Source organism: Vigna angularis, chromosome 7 (genome assembly GCF_016808095.1).
Source record: "Vigna angularis cultivar LongXiaoDou No.4 chromosome 7, ASM1680809v1, whole genome shotgun sequence".
Classification (NCBI taxonomy): domain Eukaryota; kingdom Viridiplantae; phylum Streptophyta; class Magnoliopsida; order Fabales; family Fabaceae; genus Vigna; species Vigna angularis.
Window position 1 is genome coordinate 23571627 of NC_068976.1, and position 17599 is coordinate 23589225.

General features: G+C 33.5%; 3 protein-coding genes across 6 annotated transcripts; all 3 read right to left on the minus strand.

Moving 5' to 3' along the window:
• Positions 1 to 1561: 1561 nt before the first annotated feature.
• On the minus strand, positions 1562 to 6342 carry LOC108336332 (tRNase Z TRZ2, chloroplastic). The gene is made up of 8 exons (XM_017572746.2): positions 5820 to 6342; positions 4995 to 5157; positions 4851 to 4921; positions 4487 to 4582; positions 4300 to 4413; positions 2761 to 2829; positions 2241 to 2315; positions 1562 to 1844 (listed from the first exon to the last, which is right to left on the minus strand). Exons 1-8 carry the CDS (start codon positions 6192 to 6194, stop codon positions 1755 to 1757), a joined length of 1053 nt encoding a protein of 350 aa, XP_017428235.1. The 5' UTR covers positions 6195 to 6342; the 3' UTR covers positions 1562 to 1754.
• Positions 6343 to 6993: 651 nt separating this feature from the next.
• On the minus strand, positions 6994 to 13178 carry LOC108336228 (putative BPI/LBP family protein At1g04970). 3 transcript variants are annotated; one of them, XM_052880989.1, is made up of 6 exons: positions 12630 to 13178; positions 11841 to 11980; positions 9174 to 9318; positions 8612 to 8860; positions 7369 to 7494; positions 6994 to 7269 (listed from the first exon to the last, which is right to left on the minus strand). In XM_052880989.1, exons 1-6 carry the CDS (start codon positions 13170 to 13172, stop codon positions 7072 to 7074), a joined length of 1401 nt encoding a protein of 466 aa, XP_052736949.1. In that variant the 5' UTR covers positions 13173 to 13178; the 3' UTR covers positions 6994 to 7071. The 3 variants fall into 3 exon arrangements, with proteins under 3 accessions (XP_052736949.1, XP_017428079.2, XP_052736950.1); XM_017572590.2 differs by having other exon boundaries at positions 8964 to 9318; XM_052880990.1 differs by lacking the exons at positions 6994 to 7269; positions 7369 to 7494 and adding an exon at positions 7524 to 7615 and having other exon boundaries at positions 8964 to 9318.
• A 1061-nt stretch (positions 13179 to 14239) lies between these two features.
• Positions 14240 to 17111, minus strand: LOC108337500 (protein IQ-DOMAIN 33). 2 transcript variants are annotated; one of them, XM_017574038.2, is made up of 6 exons: positions 16883 to 17111; positions 16385 to 16669; positions 15991 to 16197; positions 15408 to 15521; positions 14809 to 15192; positions 14240 to 14501 (listed from the first exon to the last, which is right to left on the minus strand). In XM_017574038.2, the coding sequence occupies exons 1-6, from the start codon at positions 16952 to 16954 to the stop codon at positions 14388 to 14390; spliced, it is 1176 nt and encodes a 391-aa protein (XP_017429527.1). In that variant the 5' UTR covers positions 16955 to 17111; the 3' UTR covers positions 14240 to 14387. The 2 variants fall into 2 exon arrangements, with proteins under 2 accessions (XP_017429527.1, XP_017429528.1); XM_017574039.2 differs by having other exon boundaries at positions 16385 to 16666; positions 16883 to 17110.
• Positions 17112 to 17599: the final 488 nt, after the last annotated feature.

Consider the following 17599-nt stretch of genomic DNA (forward strand, 5'->3'; position numbering starts at 1 on the left):
AACTATAATATCTATCATCTTTAACTACCTCAATTATAGTGGATGATTCTTGTTTGAATAATCTATTGTGTTTGAATTTTGTTCACGTACTTTCAAATTAATTTTACGTTAGTAAAAAATAAATAAAGTCTGGTTAAGATTTTGATTGAATTTATTTTAGTTAATATTTATGTATAAATTTATATTGATTTATCCACATTCAAATATTAGTTAATATGAATTTTGTATTTAGTTGTAGATTGAGGAATATTCTTTTATAGATGAAAATATATATTATTTTCTAAAATAAAGTATAAAATATCAGTTAAAACATTCAATATATTATTATTGAGTAAAATTTATTAAAAAGAATACATTTATGAGTTTTATTTAATATTTCGGAAGTTCCAAAATTTATATTTTCAATATTTTTAAACTAAAAGTGTATTATTCTCAGTTGATTAATAATTCTTATTATTACTTTTAAAATAATTATTATATTTAAATATAAATTAGGTTAAATAACTATTTTGATCTCATTTTGATAAATTTTTTCAATTTATTTATTTAAAAATAGTTAATGTAGTTTCTTATGTTAAATTGATATTAAATAATTTTAGATAATTATACTAGCATAACTCAGCTTATTTGAAAATAGTCAATTTCAGATAATTATACACAGTTTTGTTTTAAAAGCAGAGCATGTTTGAAAAACACTCTTCAAATATGCACGAAATTAATAATTCCAACCAAAAAATATATGTCTAGTTTCATGCTCTTTCTGTTAGATTGTGTGTTTGAGTACCCTTTCAGAGGGGACAAATGAGACACATGATTTTTAAGAAGGTACAATTCAAAAGAAAAGAAAGAAAAGAAGTAACGTACAAGCTATCTTTAGTGAGATAATGGTGTACTTTATCTATATGGAACAAGAACAGAATGACTGCTGGAATATATTCCGAGATAATTGGAAAGTAAAGAAGACATTATGACTCTACGTTTTTTTTTTTTCAAGGGAAGAGATTATGATTAATATAAGTTTTCCAATACTTCTATCAATATAGTTTCTGTAAAATAAATATTTTTCAATAAAACACTTTTTTTAAGATCATAGATACAAGAACTTTTTAATGTATTTTTTTTCATGTATTTAAAATTAACATTTTAAAGAATCATTTTGGACACTAATTCTGTCCAAAAAAAAAAACAGGTCACTAAGAATTCTCTAAGGACTAATGATAAGTGATTTTCTCTTCAAACAGAGACTATGTGAAAAAGGTGTTTGAAAATTATTAAAGGACTATTGTGTTCCATATTTATAATTTCAAAATACTATTTGGTAATTTTTCTCCTTTTGTTTAGGTGGGGTTACTGCCTCAAAAGAAGAATTTGATTACAAGCCACATAAGAGGAAGTGGTAGTTTTTCTCTTTTTCAGCAACCAAATTAGGTTAATTAACTTTTTTTTTCCTTAATCAAAAGGCAATTCAGATATCCAAATATATAAAGGAAACTACATAATTCATAAGAGACCAAAAGCAGGTCTAATTCTCTATCCTATCAATCAAAAAAGCATATGCATATGAAGCCAAGTTGGGGAAACAATAACTTTAACGCTGTGTAAATTACATAGGTATAAATTGAAAGCTTACAAGTTCAAAAATAAAATGTACCTCTCTAATTTACAAGAAATAAACTGTGAAATCTACACCTAGGAACACTTTTGTCCTCTATTTGATACACTGATAATGGTGAAGAGTGAATATACGTTGATTCCTAAGTGTACATAGATTTGAAGCCTTCCGTAAGAGGAACCACCTTTGCGGACAGCCTGGACTGCAATTTTGATGCAGCTTGTCGAATATCCTGAGAAATTACAAAAAATGCATATTTTATTCACTGGTTTTTTTCTTCATGGAAACAAAAACTTAGATATAATTCCTTAAGAGGCTTTGGTGCTGGTGTCTAATCAGAAATGGCATTGTATTCAAGTAATATTTACTAACCTTTCATACATGTACACATTGTTGAGATAAAACTTTAATTATGATTGAAGAACACCATATAAAATACTCTAGGAGTGCATCTAAGTTTTGTTTGTCATTAAATTCATATTTAATGTGATGCAAGAGGGTATGCCCCTCCATGATGAAGGTCATGAAAATTCACAAATATTAGAGATTTGCATCTAATATGCAAATACGAGCACTTGAGGAATGTAACTTGCAAGTTAAAAAACTAAAAGGAAAAATATAGCATTACCTCTAACGAATATCTTGGTGAAAAATGAGTCAACAGAACTGCTTTGTTGCGAATCCACTGTGCATTTGCAATGATCTACATAAAGTGTCATAAGTTTACTGTTCAGGAATTCAACAATATATTATGAAGTAGAGAGGAAATTCTGAAATCAGTCAACCACCAGAAAAAGGTGTGAATTTGTCTGAGCAGATAAAGAATCTAGTTTATTTTTAATATTTTCAAATGGTACAAGATTGACTTATGAATCCAACATGGTATACAATTTGGTGCCAGAAAAGCTATGTACTTATTTTAACTATTCTGTAACATTGGGCTAAAAAAAGCTGCTGACAATACAACGATTGTGATATATATGACTATAACTATAGCTATACTAACATGAACACCAACTCAATCATAAGTGACAGCAAAATAAAAGAGAAAGGGCAAGCATGATAGCTGCAAAAGTTGGCCTTCTTGCATCTATGATTTGTCGAGCTAAGTTCAGAGTAGCCATGAAAGAAAGAAACATGTTACATACCTCAAATAAATGAGTATGACCATGTTGCCGAGCATGATCTATGCTGAATGAATCATCTAGGAAAGTTGCCTATTAAAAGAGTTTCAATAAGCAAAGCAAACAAAACAAAAAGATCAATTAGGATAGCAAAAAAGAAGAGCACACTACAAAGGAAGGTAACACCAATTTTTGAAAAGTTTTACTCCTAGTTTTTCAAGTAAGCGTATACCCAATGTCCATAAGTACCGATGAAATGAACTTAGATGACTCTGATAATTCTAGTAACACAACATAACAAAGAGGACGACAAACCTTTGATAAACAATAAAAAAATGTTTACACTTTAATATTTTTAATTGATCTTGTCACAGTTAAGTGTCAGAAAGAACCGAGAAGAAACAATAAACGATAAAGGGGAAGAAAGAAAAGAACAAAGTTCAAAATGAGATTAAATAAAAAATTATGATTTATAACTGACAAACAGGATTTTTTTCTTGTAGCCTCTCACCATTCTCGTATTCTGTCTTCAGTTTTGTTGTATAGGCAAGCAAAAATTATATAAAAATGAAGAGATTTCAATGAGAGAGAAAAGGATGGCAAGCAGAAAATCCTTATCTCTGCCCCTCATTCTTCCTTTATCCTTTAGGATAAAACAATAAAGAAAGACTATAAGAATCTGCAGGAAAAAACATGTGGAGAAAGCCAACAGGAAAATCACAACCAAAACACCTGAAATAATAAAGGCCTGCAATCTTTCCGTATAGCCATCAAGGAGAAAACCCCCCTTAATCATCATTTACCAATAAACTGAAAACCATAGAAATTATAATATCAGCCTTTTTCACTATCTGTTTTCATTCCTTCCGATTTCAATCTAACCAGGCACAAAACAAAAAGTCAACAAAAAATTCCCATGACAATACATCAAGTTGTAAATATGATCATCTTAAAGAATTAGTTAAGGAACAGTTAAGTCATTTATGAAACTTGGAAGGTTGTTTTTATGCTAAAACTTATTACATACACATTTTACACATTGTCCCATACTTGATTCCTGCAATGCTGTCAAAATCCCGAGTAAACTCGCAAACTTGAATGATCCTGTGAATAAAGAAACTACCACGAACTGATGCAAATGGCAGATTGTGCCAAGACCATGATGTTGGCGGAATATCAGGATTGTGCATCACGTCAATCCTTTCCATCTTGTGAAGCTAGGTTTGCCAACCCATATGTTGGCTAATACACAACCCAACCCGACCCAAAATCAAAGCCTAACACTCGTGTGACCCTTTTGTTCAGCTAGGGTTCCCAGCCACTCGTATATCAGAAACGGAGACTCAAGATGGTGCACACACCTCTTACAAGTTGACTTACGATATTCGAGTTACAATATTTTATCCCTCTTCGGATCATCTTACAAACCCCAAAGATTACTGAACCCTTTTTTCTATTCTCCATTTCTAAGAATTTCAAATGATCATACTATCAATTCTCAAAGTCCAGTGAACTAGGACACAAAATAATTGTACCAAGTTCCATTAAAAGAATGTACTATACCTCAGTTATGAGAATTTTGGCTCTCAATGCATCAGAGTTACATGGTTCAAGCATAAAATCTGGTGTTGTATCACCGGTGAAGGCCACCTCAGGAGATAATATAGTGTCTGTAATCTAGAAAGGAGAGTTCATTAAAGGTAAGGATCAAAGAAGATTAGATCCAAATTGAGCTCCAGCTATCACAAACCTCGGCACCAGCCTTCTTCAATTTCTCAATTTGTTTCCCATTCAAGTGTGCATACTGTTTCCTCAATTTTTTCCTGATTGAGTAGAATACATAGCCCTGCATAAAACAAGTACGTGTTTTCAGCAGATAAAGGTGTTGTGATACAAGACCGCAAGTCTTCACACAATTTCAAACTGAAATATCAAGAAACAGAAGACAATACTGTAGACAAAAACAAAAATGTGCTAAGCCAAAATCCGTTAATTTTTGTGCCAAAGTCTTTGTTCAACAATTTTAGTACACAGAACGAGTTAACTTCCAGCACTGATATAACATGCCCTTCAGTTAAAAGAAAATGGCTACAGAATGGTTGGTTGAAAGATACCTGGCTAGGTATAACATGTTGTGTTCTGAATGGTCGGACAACAAGGTTATTCCGTATCTCATATGTCTCCCCTGAAATGAAACTTTGCATATCATTTCCTTGAAGTTATCTCCTCATCATTAACAACAGACAAATGACACATACCCACATCCAAGGCAACCACTTCAGCATTCAATTCAACCTGGCCCATTGTTCTGTGAATATCAAGCAGCTTCTCAACATCCTCTTTGATGCAAGGAGGCACAAAGATAGTGGGAGGTTTTAAATTGAACAAACCACGGCTAGCTACATACATTGGCAGCCCTCCCTAAATCATTCAACATTATAGCACACTTATCCCAAATGTACAGTTAACATCCAAAGTACACGATACATAGAACAAATAAAACTTACAAAGAAACTACTAGGATGCAATCGCACATTTACAAAGAAACTTACAAATCACAAGCAGGACCCACAGGGATCAGTGAAAACGAAGAAAAAAAAGGCAATCTTTGTGTAAGTTGTTTTTAGAATGTGTTTGGTTTAGAAAAATTCCATTTTCCAGTGCATGTTGAACCCAAACCTCCTCTCACATTAGATGCACATTCAATGTGACTGAGAACTTATTCAAACACAGCCTGTATATGCCATCAACATTAGTCCTTGCCATCAACACATATAGGCCTAAGTTCTAACAGAGAAGACTTTAATTAAAAAAAATATCAGTTTTTACTTTATTTTCAATTTTCAAAAGTTTATATAAGAAACTATAAAAATAAGTTTTTTTTATTCTCTGTTTTCACAATCTCCTATATAAACTTAAAACAGAATAAAACTCATATTTTTTCATAACAAACAACCTTCTGGCCACGCTAATAAAGTATGAATTGGCCTTTCCATACAATCTATTAAGCTAACAGAGAGCATATGAAATTTATCCTTTCTCCCATAGAAAGTTATTGGTGACAAAAGTGGAGAGAACCTTACAATGTGGTCAAGATGAGCATGAGTAATGAAAAGGAAATTTTGATTAATAGCTCTACTAGGGCACCTCCCAATATCAAAAGTGCTCTTGAATTCAGGGATAATGATACATGTCTCTTGGCCTCCAACTGAAATACCCTCAATGGAATAACCTTCCAATTCCAGAACTTTCCGGTTCACCTGCGACCGGGCTATACGGTACTGCTCTTCGTGATCAATTTTTTTGCTGATTTCAGACAAATACCCCGACCCTTTCAGCACATTGATATGGCTTTGCGTTGAAACTTGGTGGTGCAGTGGCTTTGGAGGGAGAATGGGGTGGTGCAGTGGAAAGTGTTGAGGGGTCTTGAAGGCTAAGTTGCTAAGAGAAATATGCATTGTTGCTTATGAATTTGAACGGTGATGGATAGAAAGAGGGACTGAAAAAAGAGGGTTTAATCTGGGTTTTACAGACGTTGGTGGGTGTCTATATAAATCAACCACAGGGACATTGGTGATGGAATTCGAAGATAAGGTTAACTTGCTAAACACTGCCGTTTCGACTTTCAGGTTTTATTGCTATTTCTTTATCCAAAATTTGACAAAATGGATTCTAATACTTCTGTGGGTTGATATCATATTATAATTTCCTTGGGGAAACATGAGTCTCCACTTTTATTTTACTCATGATAATAAAAAAAACAGAGTGAAAAACTAATTATTATAATAAAGATCAAACTAAAAATTTATTAAAAAATAAAATTATGAAAGATGTGTCTATAAAAAAAAAACATATGTAAAAATAAATCAATTTTATTAATTTTTATAATTTTATTATCATTGTTTAATAGTAAAGTTAGGCCTGTCATATTTTGACAGTTTTTTAATTCGATTCTATTTTTACTTTTTTAATTAAAAATAGATTTCAGTGAGAATTAAGTAAATATGATTTGTGTTTTAAGCTCAAATGTTTTTACTAAATAAAAGCTAATAAAGAAGCATAACACGTTAAGTTTTTTCTATCATTGGAATACAAAACTGTTAAAATTCTTGAATCTAATGTCACAAGATAAAGAGAGTTACGAAAATCCATTGCTTTCACATAATTTTAAGACTGTGTTGTATTGATCCGTGTGAATTTATTGCAATAAACCTATTTTCTACTTTCATTTCCTAGCAATTAACAAAACAAACAAGATTGCACAGGTAGAAGTATAATCTTGATTTCTGGTTTGACATATTTACAATCCGCGAATATTAACAACACACTCTTCCTCTACTGAATGAAATAGGAGAAACGTTTGTTTGATTCTGTAAATGCTACATCACTGCAAACTGCAAGTCTTGAAGTTGACAAGATAATCTCTGCATTTTGTAAGATGAAGCCATGAATGATGGGCAAAGGTAACCCTTTATTTAGACGTGTATTGGCATGCGGCAAGAAGACAGTTTCAATGAGCGTCCACACAACTGGCTGCAGTAGGAAATCACATCACACCCTTTATCAATGAGGCGTTATAAAATTCAATTTTCAGTCAGTCACTGTTATGCGTCATATACAACATAAAGGCACCTGAATGAGGTACATCCGCAGGTTGCCAATTTTGCTCCATTTCAATGACATTTGAAAGTCATTCAATCTGATATCACCAACGAGGTTGTTTCCACTGATTTTGAGCGCACCTGTAGCTTGAATTACCTGTGGAAACAGGATGTAATATAGCAATAATGGTCATCCATGTAACGAATCAATATATTTATAAAAACAAACAAGGACCTCAGCAGCTGTTAGTCACAGGATTTGGTCATGAAGGGTGGCCCTGCTTAAATGCCATTATTAATGATGGTTAGAGGGAAAAGGAGAGAAAGGATTCTGAATAATTGGCATGTGATGAAAATATGACTACCCATTTGTTTTTAATAATTCTATAACTAGTATATATGCTGAATGCAGCTCCAATGAGATCACTAATATCATAAGATTCCCAAACATTGAGATTTCTAATATTCCAACATAGTTTACTACTCAATCTTGGCTTTAATTATTTTTAAACTGACTATTCTTTAATTATGTGTCACCTGTCCACCAGTGGTTGAATAGATACATAGTATCTGGCTAAAATATATTCCGTGCACAGATACACAAAAACATAGTACCTTATTAGTACTAATAAAGCTATCTAATATAAGACTTTAGTAATTCATTGATTAACAATCAGTTCCAAAATCACTACCAAGTTAAGCTGGTTCAATAGTTGGTTCTTTAAACTCAGCCTTTCTTGATGCTAGCGAGGTATAGGAAACAAAAATGTATGTATTTCTTACCAAATAGTCGTTATATTTGTAGTTGAATCAATAAAAAATATTGTTGTAGTTAAAGCAATCATTGATAGAAATCCTTTAAACTAGAATATTCATTAGTCTGACATACAGGGCAAACACTAATAGCTGCAGCCAAAAACATCCCAGCACTGTTGACTGACAAACCAATCCATTGGGCAGGAAGATTGATTAGCAAGATTCAAAGATAAATGACAGCACTATAACAAGGTTGCTATGGATTAGCTTCCTTTTATAGAAAATAAAAATTATAAAAGAGAACTGCTAAAAGTTGTACGATTGAGCTTTTAGAATAGAAAAATGACTCATCTAATAGCTTTCATTGTATGCTGAACTGATTTTAATACATAGCAGCCCATAGAACTTATCATGAAATAATATTTAGTAGCATCCAAGTAATATAGAATGGTGACGAATAAAAATACACAGATAAAATATGGCGATAAAGGTATTTAATTTAATGCTAATGATCTTACCAATGATATGCATGCCACCGGTATTACTTTGTCTTCTTCCAAAACATCAATTGTCATGTCTACAATTGTGATGGCACCTGCTTTCTGATTTGATATCTCCACAACTGGAGGAGAAGATAAAGATATATTGAAGTTCATGTCATGATTTGGGTATTTCTTGTATAGCTGGGGAATAATAAATCTCCATCCTGCAGTGTTCAATAGAGATTGATCTGGTATTTGGTCTACGATCCAGTGCATAAATTTTGCCTGAAGAGTGTAAGCAATTTCTTTGATGCCAATCCAATGATAAAAAAAGAAGAATATTTTAAGAAAATATGATTTAATATCACAACCAAACATCTAAACTTACATCATAATATAAGGCTGATGCGGAGTTAAAAACAGCCTCATCTAAAGTGATTCCTACCATTTTTGATGAATTTGTGCATAGAATTGGAAGTTTCAAGTTATTGTGGTAGAGGTCAAGAATTGGTACGGAAGGATTTCTTTCTATAAATAACCCATTGGTTTCAAATCCAACAGATGAATCACTTAATAAAACATCATTCACAAAAGTTACATTCAGAGAAGTGTGGTCATCAACTGGGACTTCCTTTGGAAGACTTTCCAAATATGAGTCTAGTCTAGAAATCCCTTTTGTAAGTTTCTTGGTGATGGCATTTTCAACTGCTGAACCAATTTTCTCTTCAAAGGCATCAACTACCCTGTTAGATAGGAAGAAAAATTAAAAGTCAAAAAACCATAAAATAAATTTTTGCCAGATAAAGTTGACAACGGAATATGTGTGAATAGAGGATGAAACTAAATATGCTGGAAAACTTCAAAAAGCAATATTTCATAAAACATTAACTACAACAACATACTGTGTATATTCACCATATTATTCCATAGGCTAGCTGGAAAAATTTGGAAACTAAAAAAGGAGATGGAGATGGAGTGGGGAATGTTCAGTGGGAAGAAATCACAATTGTGAATTTTCTATGCACAGTATTATGGCATTTAATTAGAGCATTTCCAGGTAGTAGTATTAGTAGATTGTGGTGCTAAGCACAATTTCGTATTCACTAAGTTGGTAGAAGAATTGAAACTCCCCATAATAGAAAACCCTCTTATTTTGTAAAAGTAGGGAATGGGTGTAAGCCATGATGCAAGGATGTACGCTGTGAATCACACTAGGAAGTATGCAAATCCACCAAAACTTCTTTCTATTTAGACTTGGTGAAGGTGATGTTGTGTTGGGTCTGAACTCATTAGAAGGTTTGGGCAAAATAAGAGTCATTTTGAAAACTTGACAGCGAAGATGAAGGTTGTTGGATAGGATGAAGTACTCATAGGATAACCTCTATTGACTAGGTCAGTAGCATCACTTATGTCTATGTAAATGTTTTACAAGACTAGGGACATAATTTTGAGATTGGTTTCCATTCCATAACTGAGCCTGCTGGAGGTAAAGAGGAGATTTCTAACAGTTGTTGCAGAGGTTCTACACTAATTTGAGGATCTTTATGAAGCATCATTAGGTTTGCTTCCTACTAGAATAGAAGCATTAGCATGATACTCACCTCAAAGAAGGAACCACCATTCCAAATATTAAACCATTTAATTATCCCCCGTTATCAAAAGTCAGAAATTTACTAGTTAAGGAAATGTATGGAACAGGTTTAGTCGAACATAATATTAACTCTTATCCAACTCGACTATGTTAGTTAAGAAAAAGGATGAAGGACCAAGATTTTGTATGGACTACAAGGCTTTGAATAAACTCAATACTCAGCAAGTTTCCGATCCTTGTTTCCCACCATGTTTTTCTTTCCTTATTCTTTTTTATTTTTTAATAAAATCTTCATGTAATGGCAGCAATGTCTGGCATGAGCTTATTTGGAAGTTTCAAATCCTTGTCATAGAGGTTTTGGGAGAGATCAGGTGCTTTCCAAATTGGATCTAAAGCCAGGTTAACATCAAATTAGAAAGTGGAAAAAGGATATTGAGAAGACCACCTTTCATACACAACACCTTTTGGACTCAAAGAAACCCCTCTTCTTTTGGTTCTTCACGAATGAAATTATCAAACCATTGTTGAGGAACTATACACCTGTTGTCTTCGATGACATTTTGGTTTGCAGACACAACATGAAGATACATGTCATTCATTTGTGGCAGGTTCAGCAAATATTGCAACAACATACTTTAAAGGTGAACAAGAAAAATTAGAGTCTTGGACGGCTTCTTTTGGAGTATTTGGGATACATAAGCTCTGGAAACAGAATTGCTACTGATCTGAAGATGTTGGAGGTCAAGTGGTTAGAGAGACATCCAAGGATAGAGGGGTTCCTTGGCATGACAGGACACTACACAATTTGCAGAAATTATGGCAAAATCGCCAAACAATTGGATTAGCATACAAAGAAAGATAGATTCCATGGAAAAAAGGAAGCACAAGAAGTGTTCGAGCATCTTAAAAATGTTATCATGGTAACACTGCCTACTTAGCAGTCCCCAACTTCACCAAACCTAATTACTGAGACAGATGCTTCAGAAAAAAAGGTTTAGGACCTGTTTTATTACAAGAGGGAAAACAATGAGCTTTCTTGGAGTACCTCTTTATCTGATAGGGCTAGACATTTTACACGGTTAGGTCAAGCCTCACATTGATTCAATATGCCTAGAATATGGCATACCTACTTGAGCACCAAAAAGCTAAGTACAGTATAGTAGATACTATACAATGGGGTTGGCCATTTTACCATGAGGTTTACTCTATCCCTAGTGTTATCTTTGTCCAGTGAGACTGCTTGGTATTGGTGGTGCTGCATACTAGTAGAGGGTGTAACTGGTAAGTACTAAAATATAACCTTATAACAAAGTGGTTGGTTATGGCTTTTCTAGATAAACAAATAATGTATAAGTGCTGACACGGGAAAACTTGTATATACTGAAATTATGGAACCCAAACATTAATTTGGAAAAAGTAAGGGGCAGTTTTTTGAGTAAATGTTTTCTGTTTCCATTTCTTATTTTCGCTATAATTACAAAATGCACCACATTTTGATTTAGTTTTCTGTTTTCAAAAAGAAGATGAAAATAAAAAATAAATATTTTAAAAGTAAACATGCACCAAGGCATCTACGCTTAAAAGAGGAAGGATAAGCAGCTAGCAGCACAAGTTCTATAGTGCTACAAAAGATATGTTCCTTTGAGGTAGAATCTAAAATGGATATTTCCATACCCTTGATAAAGCCAAGATGCACCTCCATCCAATTTTATTGAAATATCTTTAACATTAGACCCGCAGTCCTTGAGTTTCAGCTTCAAAGACCCTTCCTGATTCTCCAAACCCAATGTAAGTCCAACTTCCATGCTTTTAACCTTTCCAGCAGTAGCACTAATCAAATTCCTTTCTGATTACAGCCGTGAAGAACAGATAGAAACAGAAATAACAGTAAAAAATATATATCATTTTAAGTCCATGCAAACAAGAATAACCATATACCAATATAAGAATATAAACTTCTCATAAAATAAGTAAAGCAAGGGTACCACAGAAATTCCATACTGCATGCCGTTGCACAGTTTATAATTAAACAGGTTAACATTGCTGGATACCGAAACACGCAACAGAAAATGACAAAGCATCCTTCAAATCACAAGGCACACAGAAAATTAGTTATCAAGAATCCCATTTCCAACAAAACCCCTTTAAATTCCAAATAACGAGCAACAAGTGAACCAAAGAACTCCCTTCCGCCCCCCTTAGAGAGACTATGTTTCAAATAAGAGCTAACAACACAATTTTGGCACTTCAAACAACATAATTGCACATATATATGCATTTAATTGTCAACTAATCAGAAACCATCATAGATATATAACTTTCAATATAATTGTTACGAAAGCCAACAAACTTAACAGCACAATCTATAACTTTACGACAGCATTAATAACATTTAAAGTGCATTACAATTAAATTATCGCTATATATAAAGTTACAAACAAAAACAAAGGATCAATTTCTTACCTGAACTTCTGCTCTACCTCTGTCAGAGATCTCAACAGGCACAAGCCATGTGCTGTAAGAATAATACCAATTCATGCTCAAATCACAAGTAACCCCAGAAGCTGTAATGGAAATTCCAGTCTCCCCTGGCTTGACACTTGAGGAAGGAACATATATATGATAAATTGTGATGTTGGAGAGCACCATGTAAACATTACCCACAACTGGGATTTTCGAAGTCTTTTCAATATTCGGCAACTGAAGTGGGATAAGTGAGGAAATTGCCTTATTTACCAGCAACTCCTTCATAAAGTCAAGGCCGTTTTGGGTAATCGACAGGGATATAAAAGCTTCGTTTTTGGGATGAAATTGAGCATACCCATGATTCAAGGAAGAGGCTAGTAGAAGCAGAACAAGGAAAGGTGTCATTGTGATTCGTTTTCGAAAATTGGATTTGATCATCTGTTGCAAAGACAAAGATAACATTGAGAAAGTCGTACACGGAGAAATCTTCCAAGGACTCAGAACACACTGTTCATGGACTGAAAAGTCCGATTTGCCCATTCTGATTTGGAGTTCACCAAATTGAAAATAAAAAAATGCCGACAAATTCTAAAAGATATTATTTGTTTATTTACATAAAAAAAAAGTGTGGTATAATTTTCTAACCAAAAAGCTAATTTCCAAGAAACTGATTATGTTCAAAATAGTTTAGAATTATTCTGAGCATTTAATACATATTATTATGTTTAAGAATTCAATTAAAAATTATTAATTAAACTAAAATAATTCTATGATAATCTGATTCTCACGGTTCAAAATTTATATATATGACCAACATACTTCTTTTTAAGTCAAACTTGAGTTGTGCTGAACTTGTCTATAACCATCACGTTAATGGTGTTTTCAATATAGTCTGATGCTATGATATCATCACTTTGAATTATGATTATTATTTTTTAAACATTGGTTAGTTTCCTTATAAAACTAATTTTATTTGGTTCTTGATTTGCAAGAAGTATCTTCCATGTTTGTGACATAAACATAAAGGATTTGAATGTGATTAGCCTTTAATGTTTACTCTTTTTTCACCAGTACATTTGCCCTGCTATACTTAGGAAGTATACTTCATGAAAGGCTCCAAGAATATACAAGTGATAATCACTTGTTTCCATGCTCAAATATATATAAAGAAACTATTGACAAATTGATTAGCTATTGCTAAAGGGGCTACATTATCTAAGATTCATGATTAATTTTCTTCTAGAGGGTCAACGTTAGGGATTATCTTAGGTCTGGTATTTATAATCGATGCTGTCATTTTTTGCTTTCTGAGATCATCCCAACCTAATTTCATACACGTCAATCACGTGCCGTTTACTTTTGCCACGTGTGGGAAATGATGGAGACATTTTTGGAGGCTTTTTTAACCTAATCATGTGCTTAAGATATTCAGAATCTTTCTATTAAACCAACACACATTGGTTTCTACGAAACATATATGGTTGAATCTTAATAATGAGTATTTTCATGTCTCAGTTATAATAAAATAACAACTACTGTTCCGCAACTAATTGTGACTGCATTGATTTCTTACAACTAAATAATGGATGAAATTCTGGAAAACAATATCAATCAAAGCAACCATCTCAATCCTGCACTTGTCATTATGTACAATGTACACATAAGATTATGGAATCAAGAATCTACAAGAGAGTCCAACCACTACATCTCAATATAGTACCAGAAACATAATATCAGAGTTTATTTTATTACAAGTTACACATTAGAAGCTTTCGAGGAGCTTAATGTAATCTCTGTCCTGCTTCCCGCTTGCTTTTGTTTTGGCTTAACATCCTTGCTAGCATTTCCCCAACCATCTCTCTTGCTTACCTGTGAAAGCATTAAAAATCTATATTTTTAGGAGATGGTAAAGATACACAAGCAACATTCTCATGCATTCATATCATATCTTTGGTGATCATGACATTGTATTTAGAAAGGTTAATGAATCATTATTTTGTTTCTTGAAGTTGAAAGTCTAAAGTGCTGCTATATTAAACAAAATTTCAGTTTATTCATCTATATTTGTCAACTTATTTGTTTAGTGTCATTTTTATCTTTGTAAGGAAGGAATACAAATGAAAATTTCAGTTTATGCTTGGCTTGGATGGCATGAGAAATAATGAAAATTTCTGACCTTTGGCTGCTGCTCTTCATGGAATTGATAACTTGGCACTGTTTTCCGTCTTGAAACGGTTCTCCTAGCCTTGAAGTTGGTCTTTGCTGTGTGGGGTTTGAAGCTAACTTTTTCTTCTTCTGAATTGATTGAATAGTTATCAAAATGAAGGGGCACCTCATTTGATCCGCAGCTCTCCTTTTCTTCCCCAGCAGCATCTAAAAATCTTGTCATGATTGTGAATTTGTGATTACAATTAGAAGGTTCATATTGCTTCATGGCATGGCTTTCAACTGATGAAGTCTCTGGAAGGCGTGTTGCCATCCATCTCTCAAGCCAGCTCCAACTCATATTTGACTCCAAGCTGTTGTGTTTTGTTAATTTTCTCTTTGAACAGATTCTTAGCTGCAACAACCAGGATCAGTATTTTGCTGTCAGCCATGTTTGTCCTTTATCCACATTTGATTGTGTGCATTGTCAATGTAATAAGAACTCACTGATTGTACGACTTTTAAGTTAATTGTTGTAAAGTCAAACAAACTTATAATACAAGGTTGCTTGTAATTGAATGATAATGTTAAATACACCAGTGCATGTGCTATTTAGTCTTTAGTGTTTACCTGTTGTGAGAAAGCATATGCCAGTGCTCTTTCTCTTCTGGTTGATGCCTCCATTCTACTCTGCATCCTCATTTTTGAAACATAACTACTTACAGTGCTGTCATCCCAGTCTTCCTGAAAATGCCTTGTGTTATTTTGCAGCATAACAGAATTTTTATTGGTTTCAAATTATGGCCAATTCAACGGGTCCCAAGTAAATTTAACACTCTTAGAAATGTTCCAACTATGTGTCATGTATGTAAAATGAACCAACCTTGCTTGCTTTAGCTGCAGCTCAAATTAACATAAAGGATGATTTATCATGTTAACATGTCATCTTCGTTATTCCCTTTTATCAAGTTTTTGTTTTTGTTTTCTTTTCTGTAGAAGAAAAAATAAAGGATATGATATTATATTAGCCTCTCTTTTTGTTAGTCATCTGCAGTTTATAATATGCGGGAAAGATGTCTTAAAATGCTAATTTTCTCTAATTTCTTTGTCCTTTTCTTCTGAATTCATTCTCATGAGCATCTTAGTTTTCATTTTCTCTTTTAACCAAAACCAGGGAGGCTAGTTGACAACGCATCATTAGCTTGTGTTATACCTTTTGCTTTATTACTTGAGTTCTGGTCCTGCGCTGAATTCGGTGGCAAAGGCCTTTTTCTTCTCCTTCAACCGAGAAAACTTCAATGGAGTTTGCAGTTTGGACTTCAACTGATGTGCCCAAGGACTTTCTATCAGGACTTTCTGTTACTAAATTGAACTCCTCTTTTCCTGTTTCTGATCTGATTTCTCCATTTTGACGCCTCAACTGCAATGCATCATACTACTGATGTCAACATTATATGCTATGATCAATGCATAAACAAAGGATTGATCATGTGAATTTCTTCACAAACAACTGCTAAGGATATTTCCTTCAGTACAATTTTTGCATAGACAAAGATATTCTCTGTGTGAATAAGAAGATTGATGTAAATAAACTTTGGTGAGTTTACCAGGAAGCCTCTAAATGCTGATTGAATAAGAATTGCTGCTTCTTCCTCAGTCAATGATTTGGAGTCTGAATTTGGCCTTTTCTGTGTTACATTCTCCACAGTTTCTTCACTATCGGTGTCTCCTTTATCATTCAAGTCTTCCAAAATGGACTGGGAAACCGTGACTTCAGTGCTCTTAACTGAAGCTGAATCATTCTCTGCAAGGACTGAATTGAACTCATCGCCACACAAGTACGACCTAACAGATAACCATCTTCTATTTTCAGCACTACTGCGTTTCACCTGCTGGCATGTCATAATTCAAAGCTGGTTAATGAAATAAACAGTGGACATTACTGTGACACCAAGACCAATGAATGATAACAACACTATTGGAATGTAAACTGAGCTAAAAGAATTGTGGTACCATGTTTTTTCTACTATGCATATAAAGTAAAATTAAAACAAGTAGTAAATAGAGAAGAAAGAAGCTAAAGAATGGAGCTTTGAGATACCCACTTTGGTTTCATGCGACCCATCAGAACGATTTTTGGAGAAGACACCTCTTACCAATTCCCCAGTGAACCCCATTTGAGTTTTCGAATTTCACAAGTGAAATGTGGTTCACTGATATTAATATGGCAATGCAGAAAGGTGGAGTAGGGTGCATTATTAGGATGGGATAAAGTATAATAAGGAAAGTGACACATTCTTACTTGATGAAGAATATTAAGCATTAAATATGAATAAAGTTGGGTTATTTTAAAGGTTACAGGAAACTGGTAGCTTTAATATGTAGGGAGAGATCACATGTTAACCAGAAATAGGTTGATGATGATGATCTGTGTGCAGAGATTGCAGAGCTGTAAGGGTACCTTATAAGTGAGAAAATAATAGAAGGTGGAAAAGTTAAAGAAGGATAAAAGGGTATGGAGTTGAGTGCATGTTTTTATTGCTTTTGTATATACTTTTGGCACATGGCTTGCAGATGGTAGGCTTTTATAAAGCTTACTTGTTACTGGGGTAATGTCTATTATTCCTTTCTGGTTACTACTTCTTCTGTCCTTAGCCTCCTATTTATATTTTTCTTTTTATTTTCCTTTTCTTACTTTAGTTTTATGCCAGTGCCTTTGGGAACAGGTTAGGAAGCCTAATGATTTTTTTTTCCATCGATTCTTCACTGTCAAATTTGTAGTGCTTTGGCACGTGTGCTATGTTTCTTTGTTTTGGATGGTT